A 17,623-nucleotide genomic window follows, 5' to 3' on the forward strand; every position below is an offset into this window, starting at 1 on the left:
TAGTCAACGTCATAACGTTAGTGTTGCAAAGACAGTAATTTATTTGAAACATTCATATTATTAATTAGCCAATAGGTTCCAAAGATAGACTTCCAATACATCAAAATTTTCACAAGAGTCTGGCCTACACGCCTCGTGTGTCCGAATAAATCGCAAAAATGGCTTATGTGCCTTAAAAATGTCCTAAATGCATTTAAATAGTCATCAAAAATAAAATAAATTCAAATGCTCGGAAATCTATGACCGTAAACCTTCGGACGAATGATTCACCCGACATTTTGTAGTGGAATAGTCATACTTGAAGCCTATTGTATGGGTTTTTGCCCAAACTTGCCCGAGGCTTTGTATACCGAGCTCGAAAACTAGCTAAATTATCACGAAATCTTGTTATAACTCATCACATATAGCTCCTATCAATTTGGCGTCTTCGACAAAGTTGTTTGTTTTGATATTACTGACAACTCTTCTGATCATTGTAATCGTCTAAAATCAATGTTCAACATAGTTTTACTCAAAAAACTGTTTTTTGGCAGGGATTTATGAAAAAGGTTCCAAAACTGGTATTCAACGCAAAGATAGAGCTATGGCGTCTTCGACAAAGTTTGTGGAAATTTTCAGCCCTACAACTTTGCCGAAGACACCAAAGCTCTATCTCTTAACTGTCAAAAGTTAGAAATTCCATAGCCTACTGTGATGAGTATTTTGAAAAACAAATTTCATCAAAAGTAGGCCATGACAAAGCTGAACAAAGTTGTAGAACATGTCAAAGCACGAAAATGCTTACTTTTTGCTCTAATCAATTAAGTTCGTCAAAACAGGCTTTTGAACCACTGTGCAATATAGTCACCGGAGACCATAAAATATTTTTGATTCTTTGTATATATAATACCTCTTTGCGCTCCTCTCTAGTTGCTATCTTGCTCTCTGGACTCGTCTTCTGGCGCTCAGGCAACTCGCCCGAAGGGTACCTAGTTCTTAATTCCACCAGTAGGCTGGACGACGACAGCTCCTTAGCTTTAGTCTCCGCGGCATGGTTGTGTCGCATGCTGTCGCTAGCTATGCTGTTAGCTCTTCGGCATTCAAGTCTTGTGGACCATCACATCATTGGAGCGCTTTCACGGAGAGACCCTCGTCGAAGTACTGCAGCTTCCATTTCCTCCCGTAGGACCGCACTATGGGGTATTTACATAGAAGCGAGCGGCCAAAAATATTTTTTACTTTTTTGAGTTGTTTGTACTTATTATAATGAAAACAAATAAATTTGATATTTTTTCAAAAAAAAAGTTAAATTTTCGATTTTTTAAAATATATTTGTGCCCACATGCATTAGAGTGGTGAATTTTAATATTCTTGCTCTGTCTATTTGATGCGCGGGATGGCGGCTTATGCTATGTTATAGTTTCGGGTTTACTTTCAACCCCCCTTCCCTTCCTCTTGAGTTAAAATCCACGATCGCCCCCATTCAGGAGGGAACGCTGGGTTGTCCGCTGGAACCGTACGCTGGCTAGCTGCAGGAACGGCTGCGCTCGTACTTCGCTGAGGAGGATGGGACGCTGCTGCTTTCTTCTTCCTTTTTTCCTGCTCCTTCCACGGCCGGTAGACGAACTTCGCTGGTTTTTCGAGGCCGCACTCGAACTGCCACGGCCACGGTCGGCCCTTGGCATGCTGGTGGAGCAAATTCGCGGCTAATCACGGTAAATTACGGCGAAAAATATCGAAAAAACGATGGTGCACTATGCACTTGACTGCTGCTTGCACTCGTGCGTAGACGGAGGTGAAATGTGTATTTATACTATAAATTCAATGTCAGAAAATTTCAAGGCTCTAGCATGTATATAGCAAAAGTAATGGCAAATTTATTTTCAAAAAGGCCGAAAAGGACCCCCGTAGGAAGGTTAATCTTTGAATCACTAGCGTGCACAGGGTGGGGCAACATGGGACAACTGCCCCACCATCCTCAGAAATTTGTTCTAATTTTAGTCAGGGGGCGTCCATAAACGACGAAATTTTCAAAACGTCCATATAATTGCCCCACCTTCATCTAGGAGCTGGACACGCTACTGCTTTGAATCAACGTCAACGTTGTTGATCGTTGCCATCGTTGATTTAATCACAACGTCAACGGAGGCGTTGCTTTAAACGGCGTTGATCAACGCGTTGATTAACGCGTTTATAAGTTTTCTAGAGTTTTATGAGGAAAGATCGATTTTTTCATAAATGAAACTTCTTAAATAGATGTGGCACGGTTGTTTGGGGAACCGTGTGTGCCAAGTGGACCGAAGTGGCCGGATTTTAAACGTATTTTAAGCCCTAGCTAATTGCTGGTAACTTTCAGCTCCACTTTGGTCACCGAGGATGTACAATAATTTGGAACCGAGAAATGGTCAGATTTTCAAAACTCTAGAAAACTTATAAAGAACATCATTGATCAACGCGTTGATTATCCATAATCAACGCGTTGATTGCCGTTGAAGAGCCAAACGACATGCGACACCTAGTGTTGAGTAGCAGAACAGAGCGAAGTATGTCGATTGAAATTTCCGCCCTTTGAGGTTATGTATGCGAATTCTGTTTTGTTAAATTCCAGCGTTGAAAACAACTTTTGAGCAAAAATTCGTGCTGATACTTTGTTGACTTTTGATGCTATATCATTTTAAACAATATTATTTTTTCAAAATTATTATTTTTTTCATTTTTTTTATTGCGTTAATTTATAGAGGGCAAAGAGTTAACAATCGTACTACTTAATTTTTTTCTCAAAAGTTGTTCTATGAGCTGTAAATTCAATTTTAAGTTTGCATTTCTATGTAACCGAACAGCGAAAATTTGAATCGTCATTCTTCGATGCTTTGCGCCATCTGTCGGAATTTTTGAGCTTTTGATCGCGAATTATCGCCGTTTAAATCAACGCCTCCGTTGACGTTGACTATTGAATCAACGATGGCTTCGTTTAGACTGTCTGCAGCGCGAAGTTTTATAATTGTTTCAAATTGCGAGCAGTTTTAAATTTTTAGAACTGGCGGAAATGAAACTAGAACACGGTGCTCGCAACGCGCTGATCTAAATGTTGTTTCAAAAAATAAATGCTTTTAATTGTGTTCGTATGATTATCAACACAGCATCATAGTGTGTGTGTAAGAATACGTGGATATCTCTATATATCTGATTTTTTTTGAAACTGAGTTCTATTCCAGTTCCAAATCGTCTCACGTTTGAAACAAACTCGTCGAGCAGTTTTATTCCGGTTTCAAAATACTGCTCGAAAAATAAAACTGCAACTCCGCGTTGCGGGTGGTCTGTTTCAGTTCTATTTGAAAAATGAAACAGCTAGAACAAAGTAGAGCCGCGTTGCAACCAGTCTTACGATCACGTTTATATCAACGATCAACGACAGGCATTTTGACGGACTACCCTAACACGGTGTAAATCACCCTAATGGCCAAATAAAACAAATATTTTGGCCAGAGAACCTCCAGTCCAATTTTGAGGCCGATCCGAACACTTTTTTCCATGCTGTTTTCGTGGGAAATCGCTTTTCCGGCGTTCTGGCAGGATTCTAGCCGAGTTCTGACAGAGCTGTCTATTCAGCAGAAATGTTAGAACCTTTCTAGCTGGAATCTGGCTGAACCAGCTCTGCTAGAATATTTCGTGACTTAGGGTAGTTATTTTTTTACAAATTTTGTCACAAACCTACACATTTAAAAAATTAAGCAAGTAATGGCATATTTTCTTTTCAGTTCATAAATATCGTCGTAAATTTGTTGGATGCTTTGAAAACATCTTTTTCCCATCGGTCTTTGATGGCCAGAGACATGGGTAAGAAAGATTCTATCAGCGATGCGACTGTTGCGGGTATAACCGTGTTGAAAACATACGCCAGAACATACAACAACTCACAGGATAAATGCTTGCTGAAGTATATTTGTGAAGCAAACAATGATTGTGTAAATGCCATAGGAGGATCGAACATATTTTGTCAGCTTGGAAAGTAAGTACTATGTGCTATCTTGTGACATAGACTATTTTGGTCGAAAATGAGTTAATGATGACGTTTTGTTCTAGGGGGTATATCAAAAATGTTTAAAATCAAGTTTAAAATTTTCGGGTTTCAATAAAAGCCAATTGTCAAAATTGGTCAAAATTTTCCCATAGTTTCAGATGAATTTGATAAAATACTGTAATACCAAAATTCAATTCAATTCGGTTTTATTGGTGAATTATCAATATACATCACGGTGTGTTTTTTAGAACAAGCTAATGATAAAAAAATTCGCTATGTCTGATATTTGGCACCGTGAAAGAAGGGCTCTTTCCCAACATTTTTCGGGGTATACCGAAATATTTCATCGGGGGGTCTAGAGCAACTTTTTTTTTTGAACATTATTTTTCGATTTTATGGGATATTTGTTCAAAAAAGTCACAGAAAAGGCGTCATCCATAAAGTATGTCACGCTCTAGGGGGGAAGGTGGGGTCTGAGCAAGTGTGACATTGCGTGTTATAAGTATAGGAAAATAGTGACAAAGGGGGGGAGGGGAGGTAAACTATGGCTGATTTTAGCGTGACGTACTTTATGGATGAAGCCAAATAGGTGCATGCATATTGATATCATTCAAACTTCTTATTAATATGCCTTGGGGACTCTAACCAACTACATTTGACCAGGGTTGCGAATGAGCGAGCGCTCACGCAAAGCGTGCTCGCTCCAGCTGGAGCGTGAGTTTTTATCAGGTAGCTCGTGCTCGCTCACGCTCACCGGAGCGTTTTGCGCTCACGTGAGCTGGTGAGCCAAAGTAGGTAGTTGTTTTTCCCTGTTTAAGCATCTGCCTGTTTGAAACAAAGTTTCTAGAACTATCTCAGCACAGGCAGCAAAAACAAACAAGAAAGTGGTCAAACAAACAAAAGTAGGGGAGTGTGGGGTAATTTGGACACCCTAAGGAAATTGCTCTGTCACGGGCTGTATGGATATTTTAAACGAATGTGGATGACACCAGAGGATAATAGAGACCATATTTGATGGAAAAATGTCATTCATTTCAATAAATTTTGATGAAAACCCCATTTTTATCGCAAAAATTAAAAGGTGTCCAAATTACCCCCACATTTTCGTGTGGGGGTAATATGAACACCCCTATGGGGTAATTTGGACATGCCTTGTGGGGTAATTTGGACATGCCTTGTGGGGTAATATGGACATACTTTGTGGGGTAATATGAACACCTTTTGTGGGGTAATTTGGACACATGTTGAAGAATAAGTTAAACATTTGATTTTTTGAGCATGTTTTTTATTCTTCAACCTGGTTTTGTAATTGCTTAAGATTTTGAAGTATTGTTTTGCTCACAATATTTCATCAAAGGTTTAAATAATGATTTTGTGATAGAACTATAATTCAATAGGAAGATAACAAATAGTTCAGTGTAGTATACATAATTTAATCATCAATACTGAAATGATTTAAACACACAAGTATAGTTTTTAGTGATTTAGGTATCTTTTTTGTTTGTATAAATCAATCTTTGTGTTGAATTTATTAGCCTGAAAATATCGTTTTTTAAATTTTACATTATGTAGCCCTTCAAATTTAAATCTTATTGTAAATCAGCAGAGAAATTAGAAATGTCAAAGAAATTAATTAAAAGCAATCAACATTAGAGTCTTGTTGAACGCGAAATGTACAGTTATCAGATTTTCATCAATTCGAATATTGGGATAAATTTATCTAAATTAAAAAATAGGGGTTTTGTGAAAGTTTTCATTGCTCACATTCCTTTTTGATTGTTTTTACATATTAAATCCCTCTAAATTTATCTAAATCCCTTTGAAGACTCATCCAACCATGAAAGTTATTTTTTTGTTGCCTGACAGGTAGACTTTCAGGTATGTCCAAATTACCCCACAAGCCATGTCCAAATTACCCCCATAGCATATTCTATCATAATTTGCTATTTTTGATGATAAAAATGGATAAAATGCACAATTTTTATACGTACATATCTCAGGCATCGCCCAAGCAACCCCCTTAAACAAAAAATGTCTTTTTTGCCATATAACCCCTGCAAAACCTTATTTCCTAACCTTCAAATATTAGAATTTATGACAGTGCCAACCGGCCTTTGGAAACTTTTACATATTATTACAAAACTACTTAACCTATTCCAACTTTTTTGGTTTGTCCATACTCCTAGGCCATTACTAGTACTAGCCTTATCACTTAAATTGCCGTTTTCACTTTATATCCGAAGAAAACGTGATTTTTAAAGGGGTGTCCAAATTACCCCCACTGTCCATATTACCCCAAACTCCCCTAAGCAATAAAATGGATTTAGTCGGCGAACCGAAATATACGTTCTATTTAAATTCAGAATTAGCCAAGGGGCAGAATGATTCACTCTTGAGTGTCCAAAAAAGAGCTTACTCATTCATAATGTAAAAAATCATTGATGTGAAGAGATGCACTGATATGTACAAAAAATTGAATTAATTGACAAATGTTTATTTTAAGTTTTTAGAATCCGGAGTTTTGACTCAAGGCGGTTTTAAAAACACCAAAAAAATAAAATAAAATTTGTTTTATTGGAACTTTAAAAAAACAGCAGTAAGCTTTATAAAAGTAATAATTATCCCTCATATTCGGAACATTTTAGAGAATGTCCATATTCAAAAAATCATTTATTGAATCTGTAATTGAATATTTTCAGAGGCTTGGTAGCGGAAGTGTTAGATATAATTTCTTTGAGAAAACATAACATTGATAATTTATATTTTTTCATTCAAATGGGTTATTTCAAACACCAGCAATTTGGAGTTGTTTCAGCAATTTCACCCTATTTTCTAGAATGAGAAAGATTAACTTTATGAAAATGATCAGCCGTTTCCAAGCACTGAACGATTTATGAAATGGAATGACTTTTGTTTAATGGTTGCTCATTCTGATCCGCACGCTGGAATGGTAGCCAACAAACTGTTTAGGTACATAAAACAGTTTAATTTTATATTTTAATCAACCAAGCGTATAACATTCAATCGAACTTACCCCAGCATAAATCTTCTTGAATTATTTCATTGTTTTGTAAGTTTTTCTAAGGTTTACAGTCCTTTTTGTTCACGCGTTCATACCCTTCCCTTGTTTTCACTGACATGCTGCGCCTTATGTACAAAATCTAACCAGGATTGAAAAACAAAAAACTGTCTCAAAAAGTTAAACGATTCGCGATACTTCCAAAGTGAGCGCTCCGTGAGCGAAAAATGAGCGCGAGCGCGAGCGTGGGGCAAACGCGAGCTGAAAAAATCGAAGCAAACGTGAGCGCGGGCAAACGTGAGCTAGCTCGCGCAGCGCTCCTCCTCACGAATGAGCGAAAAGTGAGCGCTCACGAGCGCGTGAGCGCGTGTGGAACGCAACACTGCATTTGACCAATATTTGACCTCCAATAAAAAAAATCGAATCAAATTTACCAGATTTCTAACATTCTTTGAAATTACTCCAAAACCCAAGCTGGAAACCCCGATAAGACCGAAAATAAATCTTTTCTTTGTACAATTTGTACCGAAAATACAGCAAAACATTGCCCGGATACGAATTTGAGTATTAAACAATGCAAAATATAGATTATTATATAAATAAGCTGTTTAGTACCAAATAGGTTCAAAAAAATATTTTTTCAATCCTCTGCCACATCACACTATTACATTTTAAAACATTTTAAAATCAATCACATTGTAGAAAACAGTTTTCTGAACAAGTTCCATAAAAAAGTTTCAGTTTTGGTTCAATATAAGCAGAGATATGCCCAATTTCCTGAAATAAATAGTGCCTTTCTCCAAAATTTCTTAATTGTATTACCTTTCACATGATGGGCACAGCCTACTAAGATATTTTTTATGATGAAAATATTTTATTAAAACATAAAAATTATAACAATTTAGCATTAGCATTAGCATTAGCATTTGGAGGACGCCCCACCACCGGAAGGCTCCACAACGCTTATCCCACTGTTTGGTCTGGTTGTGTTAGACCCTCATCCGGAACAATAATCCAACACGGGAGATACCATATCTTCATCATTTGATGAGTGTGTAATACAGCCCAGGGCATAAGGGGGTCCACGCCGGGTCCAAGCTATGGCTATGGCTATTGGTTTATTCGGCCCGGGGTTTTCCAGGGAACCAGGAGATCTGTTGGTTCTGAGTGTTCTCTAACGTGTTTCCGTAAAAAATCCGGATTTTCGATACCGGTTGTGCTCCGTCGGTTGTTTGCACTGGTATTTGTGTTGAGGGCGGCCTCTCACTCTTAATGTGTGTGCGTTGTATCGTCGTGTTTTTTCGTTCTATGCGAGCAGTGTTGGGGTGATGACTAGTCGAGTGCGCTGGCGGGTGGATCATCAAATGAAGAAATGGCTGCGCTAGGCTCCTGAGGATTGACCGTGGTGAGGCGGCATTGCACCAGGCCGCGCTGGGCCGTTTTTTCGCCATGCTTCCGGTGGCGCGCGGACCAGAGGAGCTGCAGGAAGCCCATTCGGAACTGACATATTTGGTGAGCCCGTTCTGATTGCGTGCGTGTGTAGTAGTGTGTGTGTGTGTGTTGTACTGTGGCAGAGAATGAATCATGTATGCGTGTGCGTTTTAAAAATTGACAGTTTGGATCAGGGTGGGTCTGCTGTTTCAAAGTAGGCTTACTTAACCCTCTAAAGTCCATGGTTGCTAATATTAACAGATATTAACTGAGCGTTGTTTGTTACAACTTTGCGTTTTTCTCTCTTTCTGTGGAATGCTTTAATTTAGAAAGTCGACGGCACAGGATCACTTTAAACTGCCTATGATATCAGAAATCATACAACTTTTCGTTTATTAAATTTTGATCAATTAGCAAACTGTTATTAATATTTTAAATGATTTTAACTATGGCCACAATCATCTATTTTAATGAATATTTTTTTTATGGCATACAAAATCTCATGTTTCTATGATCTGATGTTTGATTAACTATTTTTAAACTATATAAGTTTACTGGTATAATAAGTTGTGTGTAAGAGTTGGTATGAATGAGCTTGATATATATTAATCAATTTATTTCCAGGTTTTTCAGATTAACTTCATAATTAGTGATAAAAATACGCGAACAAATTCTTCGTAAATTTTTTTTAAATCGGTTGCGTCTTTCATGTATTAAGATTACATTAATTATTTTGTGATTTTAAAAGCCCTTCCTATATCATCGTTGATCAGAAGGTACGGCGTCGGGTAAATTGTGCAATTATTTTTCAAACAATGTGTTAAATTTTCACGGTAAAAAAACTCATTTCTATAGAATCGTTTATCGAAAGACACGCTAACATTTAGGATAGACAATTAGCGCGCATTTTTGAATTTTTTGATTCGATTGTGAGTAGCGGGACCTCGCGGTTACTCGGCAACGTGTTTTTCGGAACCGGGAATCTTTGTTCTATGATTTGCAATTGTTTCACGGGAAGATTCGATTTAAATTGCGTTAGCAAAATATAAATTATCATTCAATTCGACCATTCGTTTCCCGCGAATCGTGGCGACAAATATTGTTTCAACGCGATTGTTCAAGTCCTTCAGATAACATCATAACTCATCAGTCATTAATTGGTCGCTTATCTTATAATAATTTAAAAGTATAAATAGTCTCAGGTCAACTCTACGTAAATATGTAACGCTGAGTTTAATATTTCACCTTTTTAACACACATAATTTTGATTCTATCTTTCCACAGCCGGCTGTCTAAGATTGAATCATTTATGCTAAACTCAACACCAAATAACCGGGAATGGTCTCATCCGCATCGTCCGATTGTTTGCCTTGAGAATACATAATACATCACCCTATTCAACAAAATTTATTGATTATTGGGCCACATCATCATCCTCTATGATGAATCATGGCCATTACCCTTCCCCACTAACAAAATCCCAAGTAGAAGTAGTTTTCCGGCACACGCGGGGGTGTGGATATCGTATAGAACCCACCCTTGGTAGCAGCCTGTGCTAACTAACATTCCCGTCCCATCCCCTCGAGATCTACAAACTGACATGGCGGGCGCCGTTGGTGGCCAACGACTGTTTCCTATTCGCACCGGCTCTAGTTTTGATGATCGTGATGTTTTATCTTTTCAGCGCATTCATGCATACTGTTGATAAGGGAAACATCATTTGATCGTTGAAGCGTGTGACCGGTTGTGCTGATGGGATATTACGGTCCTGTTCAGCAACGGAGAAGGGGGGTCTCTCATGCTCATGCTCATGCTATTAAACATATACTTGTGACTGTATAGTGTAAAAGATGCATGATTTATATTTTTATATTTAAAGCCACGGCCGATACAACGCGACGAAGCCGTGCATGATTAAATTGACTGTAATATTACTGAACTAACCTTTCTCTCATGTAAAAGCAATGCTGATTAAACACAGTTTTAACGTGTTTGCTGTTAAACTCAAGCTACCGACTGTAAGAGTAAAGAGAAGTTTATATTTTCCTTTAAACTATTGAGTGTTTAAGCGAAATTCGAGATTATAGGGGAACTATACCCTTTTTCAGCCTATTTCTATTATCGGCCTATCAGCACTTTGTTCATGAATTACGGCTTTCAAAAAGTGTTTTTGACTGTTCCAAAGTTATAAATAGCTCGAATTAAAGTGAGCAAGCAACTCTCCATTGTTGAAATATCTGTAAATGTTGATTTAATAGCGAAAAACGGCAAAGTGATGAGAATTGGTCGAACGGCTTAGAGTGATTAAAATGGGTATATTTCCCCTACATGATTTAACGCATAATTGGAATCTTGATTTTAAACTCTTACAGCGATGCGGGGAGAACATTAATTATTTATTTGTTTTATTTAAATGTAGTAGTTAGAAGTTAATTTAAAACGACCGATTTGAAAAGTATAATTGGTTAATTTTTCATCTTTTTGTGTAATGTGATTAATCAGCATATTTGATATTTTTAAATAAATACAATAAAAATGGAAAGTCCTAACTAAGTTTTTAGCTTCATCATCTGTGAGATTCGTCGTTAAAATGCAACAGTTGAGAAAATGTCTATCTAGGTATTAAAATATTGTTGATTTAGAGTCGATTCAGTCTTAGACTGCCGGCTGTGGAAAGACTGAATCACTGTTGAAACTTGTGTGAAAATTATTTTGGTTGGTCTCCTTTCAATCTAAAAATTCGCGTTAAGTCAGGCAAATTTCTGCCATTTGATATCAAACTGAATTAATAAAATAAACAAACAAACTATGTTGTGTCAAGAATAACCAATCAGCAAAAAATAAAAATAAAACGCTAAGTTAATGTTTTGTTCCTATTGCGAATCGAAATTATCGTGATTGTGTTAAATTAAATAGTGCGTTGTTTCAAATTATTTATAATGTTCAAGAAAAAAAAAACTAAACACGATATAAACTTTCACAGTTTTAATAAAGATAAATGCTCCGTTCTGGCATCCCAGCATAAAAACACACCAACACCGAAAAAAAAAACTCAGCAGCATATAGAACGTTCTTTTATTACGTAACGCAAAAAATAATAGTTGTATGGAGCGTAACACTGCCTCCGACCCCCCACTGTTCCCAAATGCGTTACATAATATAAGAACACTCCCATAATCTTCTCTCTTTACATAAAAATTATAACAAGTTTTGACGAAATTCATGAAAATTATTCTATAGCATTCATTACAAAACTTAGTAGTCAGTGCCCATCATGTGAAAAATCCGAGGGGGATGACACTCCTGCGTTGACCGAGCGATAAAGCTCCCTTTTCAGACCTTTGCAGCGCTAACTTTTGCTTTCCCGCTTTATTTTGCTTTAACTCGCGTTAACCGCGATAACTCGCTTTTTGGCATGCGTTTTGTTTCGTTCACGCATCAGACTGCTCGATTTTTATGACAGCGAGAACTGTCAAACGCATATGACAGTTCTCGTTGTCAAATCAGTCGAGCAGTTTGTTTTGCTGGAACCGATCATCAGCGACCGAAATTCTTGACCGGATCTCGTCACCGGAGAACCGCGACGACCGTGAGGAGGAGGAAGATCCTTCTTCTCCACCATCTTCCTCCTCCCATAAAAGTAATGTACCTGAACATTATCGCCAAAGCCGCCATTAACACGACCTGCGAGGACCGAGAGCGCCAATGATCGAAGGGGACACGCATCCGCGTCGATGCGGTTTTGGGGGGAGTTGCTTTGCTCCCGGTGCAACGTCGTGATGGCGCAAATGCACTTGAAGAATTTGTGAGGAAAGGAAGAATCGAAGGCGTCCATCGAGGAAGGTTTCGCCGTACGTGTCGTGTGAGATACGGGTCAGGCAAAATCCGGAAGGGACGCTTCACGACAATCCGGACTGCGGGGAATTCATGTGTTCCACGTGCAACGTGATAATGGACCATACGCGGAAGGGATCCGTCAATCGCGTCAATCATAGTGCGAAATCTGCCTGCAAGCGGGACAATTCCGTGCTGCGGGTCAACAAGTTACAGGACCAGGACGGTCTTCCGGAAGACGATCAAACCTTCAGGTGGGTCGAATGATACCCACCCAAAACAACCGCATCCAACGCAAGCTGGCCCGGCTTCAGTGAATAAGCAGCTTCCGGATGGAATGTTAATGAAAACGGGCCGCACGCTGTGACCGGGGTTGGGTATGATGAGTCTACTGTGCTGTACGGCGATGAACATCCGGAGGGCCATCTGATGGGCCAGCTACCGAAGTGCTCCACGGAATCCTGCCAAGCACTTTACCGGGGATGTCTGACAGAACACTGTTACCGAGACTGAAACCGTGATTGAAAAAAATGCGATAAGAAAATGACGAAACGAATGCTGCTCAACCGGAACCAATCGGAACACCAGCAAAACTACCTCGAGAACACAAGTTCCGAAAAAGTTCGATGTGCGAAGAGAAAGTCGTGGAATCATAATCAGCTTTTAAATTGTTCTTATAGCGATGAAATACACAATAAAGATCTGAAGATTGCTTCTGGCCCCGATTCTCCAAATCGCGACGCGCACTCCGCCTCCACCTGCCTCCTATTCTGCGAACTCGTTCTCGTAATCGTTAAGCACCTCCTTCTTGCTATTGTCACCGTGGAACAGCTGTTGTCGTGATTCCGTCGCCTCTTGCTTCGGCACTACAGACGACACTTGAACTCCCGGCCCACAGTGGTTCAAAAGCCTGTTTTGACGAACTTAATTGATTAGAGCAAAAAGTAAGCATTTTCGTGCTTTGACATGTTCTACAACTTTGTTCAGCTTTGTCATGGCCTACTTTTGATGAAATTTGTTTTTCAAAATACTCATCACAGTAGGCTATGGAATTTCTAACTTTTGACAGTTAAGAGATAGAGCTTTGGTGTCTTCGGCAAAGTTGTAGGGCTGAAAATTTCCACAAACTTTGTCGAAGACGCCATAGCTCTATCTTTGCGTTGAATACCAGTTTTGGAACCTTTTTCATAAATCCCTGCCAAAAAACAGTTTTTTGAGTAAAACTATGTTGAACATTGATTTTAGACGATTACAATGATCAGAAGAGTTGTCAGTAATATCAAAACAAACAACTTTGTCGAAGACGCCAAATTGATAGGAGCTATATGTGATGAGTTATAACAAGATTTCGTGATAATTTAGCTAGTTTTCGAGCTCGGTATACAAAGCCTCGGGCAAGTTTGGGCAAAAACCCATACAATAGGCTTCAAGTATGACTATTCCACTACAAAATGTCGGGTGAATCATTCGTCCGAAGGTTTACGGTCATAGATTTCCGAGCATTTGAATTTATTTTATTTTTGATGACTATTTAAATGCATTTAGGACATTTTTAAGGCACATAAGCCATTTTTGCGATTTATTCGGACACACGAGGCGTGTAGGCCAGACTCTTGTGAAAATTTTGATGTATTGGAAGTCTATCTTTGGAACCTATTGGCTAATTAATAATATGAATGTTTCAAATAAATTACTGTCTTTGCAACACTAACGTTATGACGTTGACTAGATGTCTAGATTCGCCGATTAGCTCTTTTGGAAGGAATTTTTTTCTCGAAGATATTCCCAAAAATACACTGGATAGCCTCAAAAACAGACTTCTAATCAATGTTCAACATAGTTTTAAAAGCATAAGCATAAGCATAGGTGCCAACCCGCAGTTGCTACTCCGTTATTGACCAGGACCTCCAGAAGTTACATCCACGAGCCGTGGAAGATGAGTGGGTGCTATCTTTCCTCGCTTCGCAGCTTCTCAAAGGCCCCTATCATGCTGATCAATACCGGCGCCGGCCACGACCAGTGGTAAGGTCACGGGGAAGTGGATGGGAATGTTAGTCCGATACTTGAGTGATAGAGACCGCCCAATCGACTGCTTCTCCGACAAAGTATCACATGAGTTTTGAGGGGGTTAGTAGATGGGTATGAGGTCAGGATTAACGAGTGGCAGTGATGTGACCATGAGCATTTTGTTTATCGGTTGAAATTTTTAAATCTTAGGCAGCTGGCTGCGGAAAGATAGATAATTGATTATTTAAAATGGTTTATTTTAATCGAACGCGTGCCAGCCGAGCAGTAGTGCTATGGGCTGGACTTATCAGTATAATTTTACTGTTTTTACAATTTAGATAACGCGAGCAAATTTCAAAAATAGTAAATAAATGACGCTTTACTCTTCATAAAATCGATAGTTTGATGAGTTAATACTAAAACTGAAAGTTGGAATAATTTTTTACGATCATTTACGACGAAAATTATCGCGAAAAAACCGGACTGCGCGTCCCAAGAAGCACTGCACTTGGGACTGGGCCATTCGGCAGAATAAAGGTCGGCGGAATGACGTTCAGCAGACAACCAAAAGGCAGAAAAGGTCATTCGGCAGACAAACATTCGGCAGAAAGTACATTCGGCGGAAAAGTACGAATGGCAGAAAAATGTTCGGCAGAAAAGGTCAAATGGCAGACAGGGTCATTTGGCGGAACGTCGATTGGCAGAAAAGCACATAAGGCAGAAAGGTTCATATGGCAGAAAAGTACAGAAGGCAGACAAACAAATGGCAGAAAAGATCATTAAGCAGAATATATCATAAGGCAGAATATTATTTGGCAGACAAAGTCATTTTTGTCTAACTTCCTACCAGCAACTTTATCGAGACAGGACCCAGTGAGACAACCTGGACTGAGCTTACGACTTAACCTGTAGGTCCGACGGGGGCCAACATTCAATTTCCCGTCCGACGGAAGGCGTGACCAGACAAATCTTTAAAAGGGCATAAAATTTCCGATCTTATGATACCCATACATCTATGTTTTCTATAAAACCCACGTTTTTAAATACCTGGGCTTTTTGCCCAGTTTGATCCACGAGAAAAAAAATTACGAAAGTCCATACATTTTTGGCAGATTGCTCAAACGAAACCATAACAACGTTTTTGCCTAAGTATTTAAAAACGTGGGTTTTATAGAAAACCTAGATGTATGGGTATCAAAAGATCGGAAATTGTATGCCCTTTCCAATGCCACAGAGATTGACTTGTGAATCGTGGACCGGTTCGGATGCCGGCGGATTTTCCGACGACGAAATTTCGGGTTTAAACGAAATTCCAACGAAAAATCTATTCTATCGATACAAAGACCCCCAAAACGGTGTTATACCCACTCCAGAATGTTTATTTAGCAATTCTATGGTAATATATTGACGTTCAGTTAAATTAAAAGTTTGCAAAACTAAGTTTAGATAAGTTTTATATAGAATTTCCAGAGTTATATAAACTTTCATACTAAGTAAGTAGTAAACTTGATATTCAATCCAAATTATTTTTTTAATCAGTCAAGGATGCCTATTTGGAGTTGGGAGACTGGAATTATGGTGGTTTGTCAACAAATAACTTTATTTATGTTAATTTTTCGAAAGGTGTACAAACTTTTGTTGCTCCTTTTTTTATTTCTGTAATAGTATTTGTTATATAACTTTTTATGGAAATCATCTTTTCATGAGCTTATTATAGCAAAATGTTCGGCATGAGTTTCTGAATAAAACGTAGTACTAGGTTTTTGTCAAACTTTTAATTGTTTATATGTTTCATCACAAAATGTGCATAGTGCCCAAGGGGTGTAAATATTTTTTTTACATACAGTACTTTCTTTTAATGTGTACCAACATTGACCAAAATATGACATCGGTATTACGTCTACAGCCCGAGTTATTCAACTGTCTCATTATAGACGCACTTGGCAGGAACAATGAGACACTCTACGAAAATCAATTATTTTCTAATAAAATGTCATGTTTTTGTATTGTTCCGTTGCAGGTAACTATTTTAAAGCAATTTTACCAACTTGAAACTTTAATTAACAAAAGCCATACCAAAAAGTATTAGAATTTTGTAAAATCCATATATTTATACCAAAAAACTTTATATTTTTTGTTAAATGGAGTTAAAACTCAATTAATATGCCAAAAATCACTTTCAATTAATATTTTGAAAGAGTTACATATAGCACAGAGAACAGATGTATATCATTGAACAAACAGCATTGAAAAACGTGTGTAAAAATTCAAACCAAAATACGTTGAAAAGAGCTAGGGTGTGCACCATCCGCCTAGATAGCGCCACTTCCAAAATCATGATGGCCTACAGTAGCAGAACGTTGGACCATCTAATCACTGCATAAAACATTCCGTACGAACGACATCAGACCAATGTCTGACTGCCCTTCATCAGAGGGTTGCAATTTTACGCGCCAAAGAAGGTAAACAAAACGAAATCGGACATAACTAGAGAGCCTGGAGCTTATTAGAGAACGGACATCTCAAACCAAAAGTACCAATCGAAGCACGAGAACTGTCAAACGGAGGTACCAATCGAGCATAAGACAAAGGATTTTGCTCGATTGGTACCTCCGTTTGACAGTTCTCGTGCTTCGATTGGTACTTTTGGTTTGAGATGTCCGTTCTCTAATAAGCTCCAGGCTCTCTAGACATAACATGTGTAAAGGGACTATTTTAAGTTGTCGCTTGAAAAATCATTTTTGAATGATTTTTTTGTTATGTTTTTGTTAATGTTATTGCATTTTTGCATTATTTTTAGTCAACTGGAATTATACAGAAGTGAATTTTATATTTAAACAAGGTTAACATTTATTTTCTTTCGAAATTATTGAGCCTTTTTCATTGTTAGGTCAAGTATTCTCAGCCGCGACGGTGGCGCCGCCAAGCGTATCCTGCACACTCTAATTTCTTTGATGCAAGATTGTATGCAACGCATTTTTTTAGTTTACACGGTTTACACACAAGTTAGAACCAAGATGTACATCTGTTCTCTGTGGTTTATTGTAAACTTATGGTCCGTTCGTTTAAAGAGCCGGTGCGGCACTGAGTGACGCACTTGTCGGTGCCAGTTTTGGTTCAATCGAACGTTATTTGTCAGTGTGCGTGAAACTCGCATGAAACTGAAAAATATATTGAAAAGCACTAGAGTTTCAGTTCCAAGATGGCGGTGAAACTCGTGCGGAACTAGCGCGAGTTTCTTCAAACAAACACTTTGACAGCTCTGAGTGCGGTACTCAGTGCGAAACTAGCCCTCAAACGAACGTACCATTATAGAAACAGACCCCCAAAAT

The 17,623-nt window shown here is 38.4% G+C and overlaps 1 protein-coding gene across 3 annotated transcripts in view; it reads left to right on the forward strand.

The window, feature by feature from the left end:
- The window catches only part of LOC120426166 (uncharacterized), a 62,974-nt gene that overhangs the window by 22,383 nt on the left and 22,968 nt on the right, over window positions 1–17,623 (forward strand). For all 3 annotated transcript variants that reach the window (XM_039590885.2, XM_039590887.2, XM_039590886.2), the window contains one exon: window positions 3,738–3,988. In XM_039590885.2, the coding sequence (XP_039446819.1) occupies window positions 3,738–3,988 (251 nt within the window). The remainder of the gene's footprint in view (window positions 1–3,737; window positions 3,989–17,623) is intronic.

Source organism: Culex pipiens, chromosome 1 (genome assembly GCF_016801865.2).
Source record: "Culex pipiens pallens isolate TS chromosome 1, TS_CPP_V2, whole genome shotgun sequence".
Lineage (NCBI taxonomy): Eukaryota > Metazoa > Arthropoda > Insecta > Diptera > Culicidae > Culex > Culex pipiens.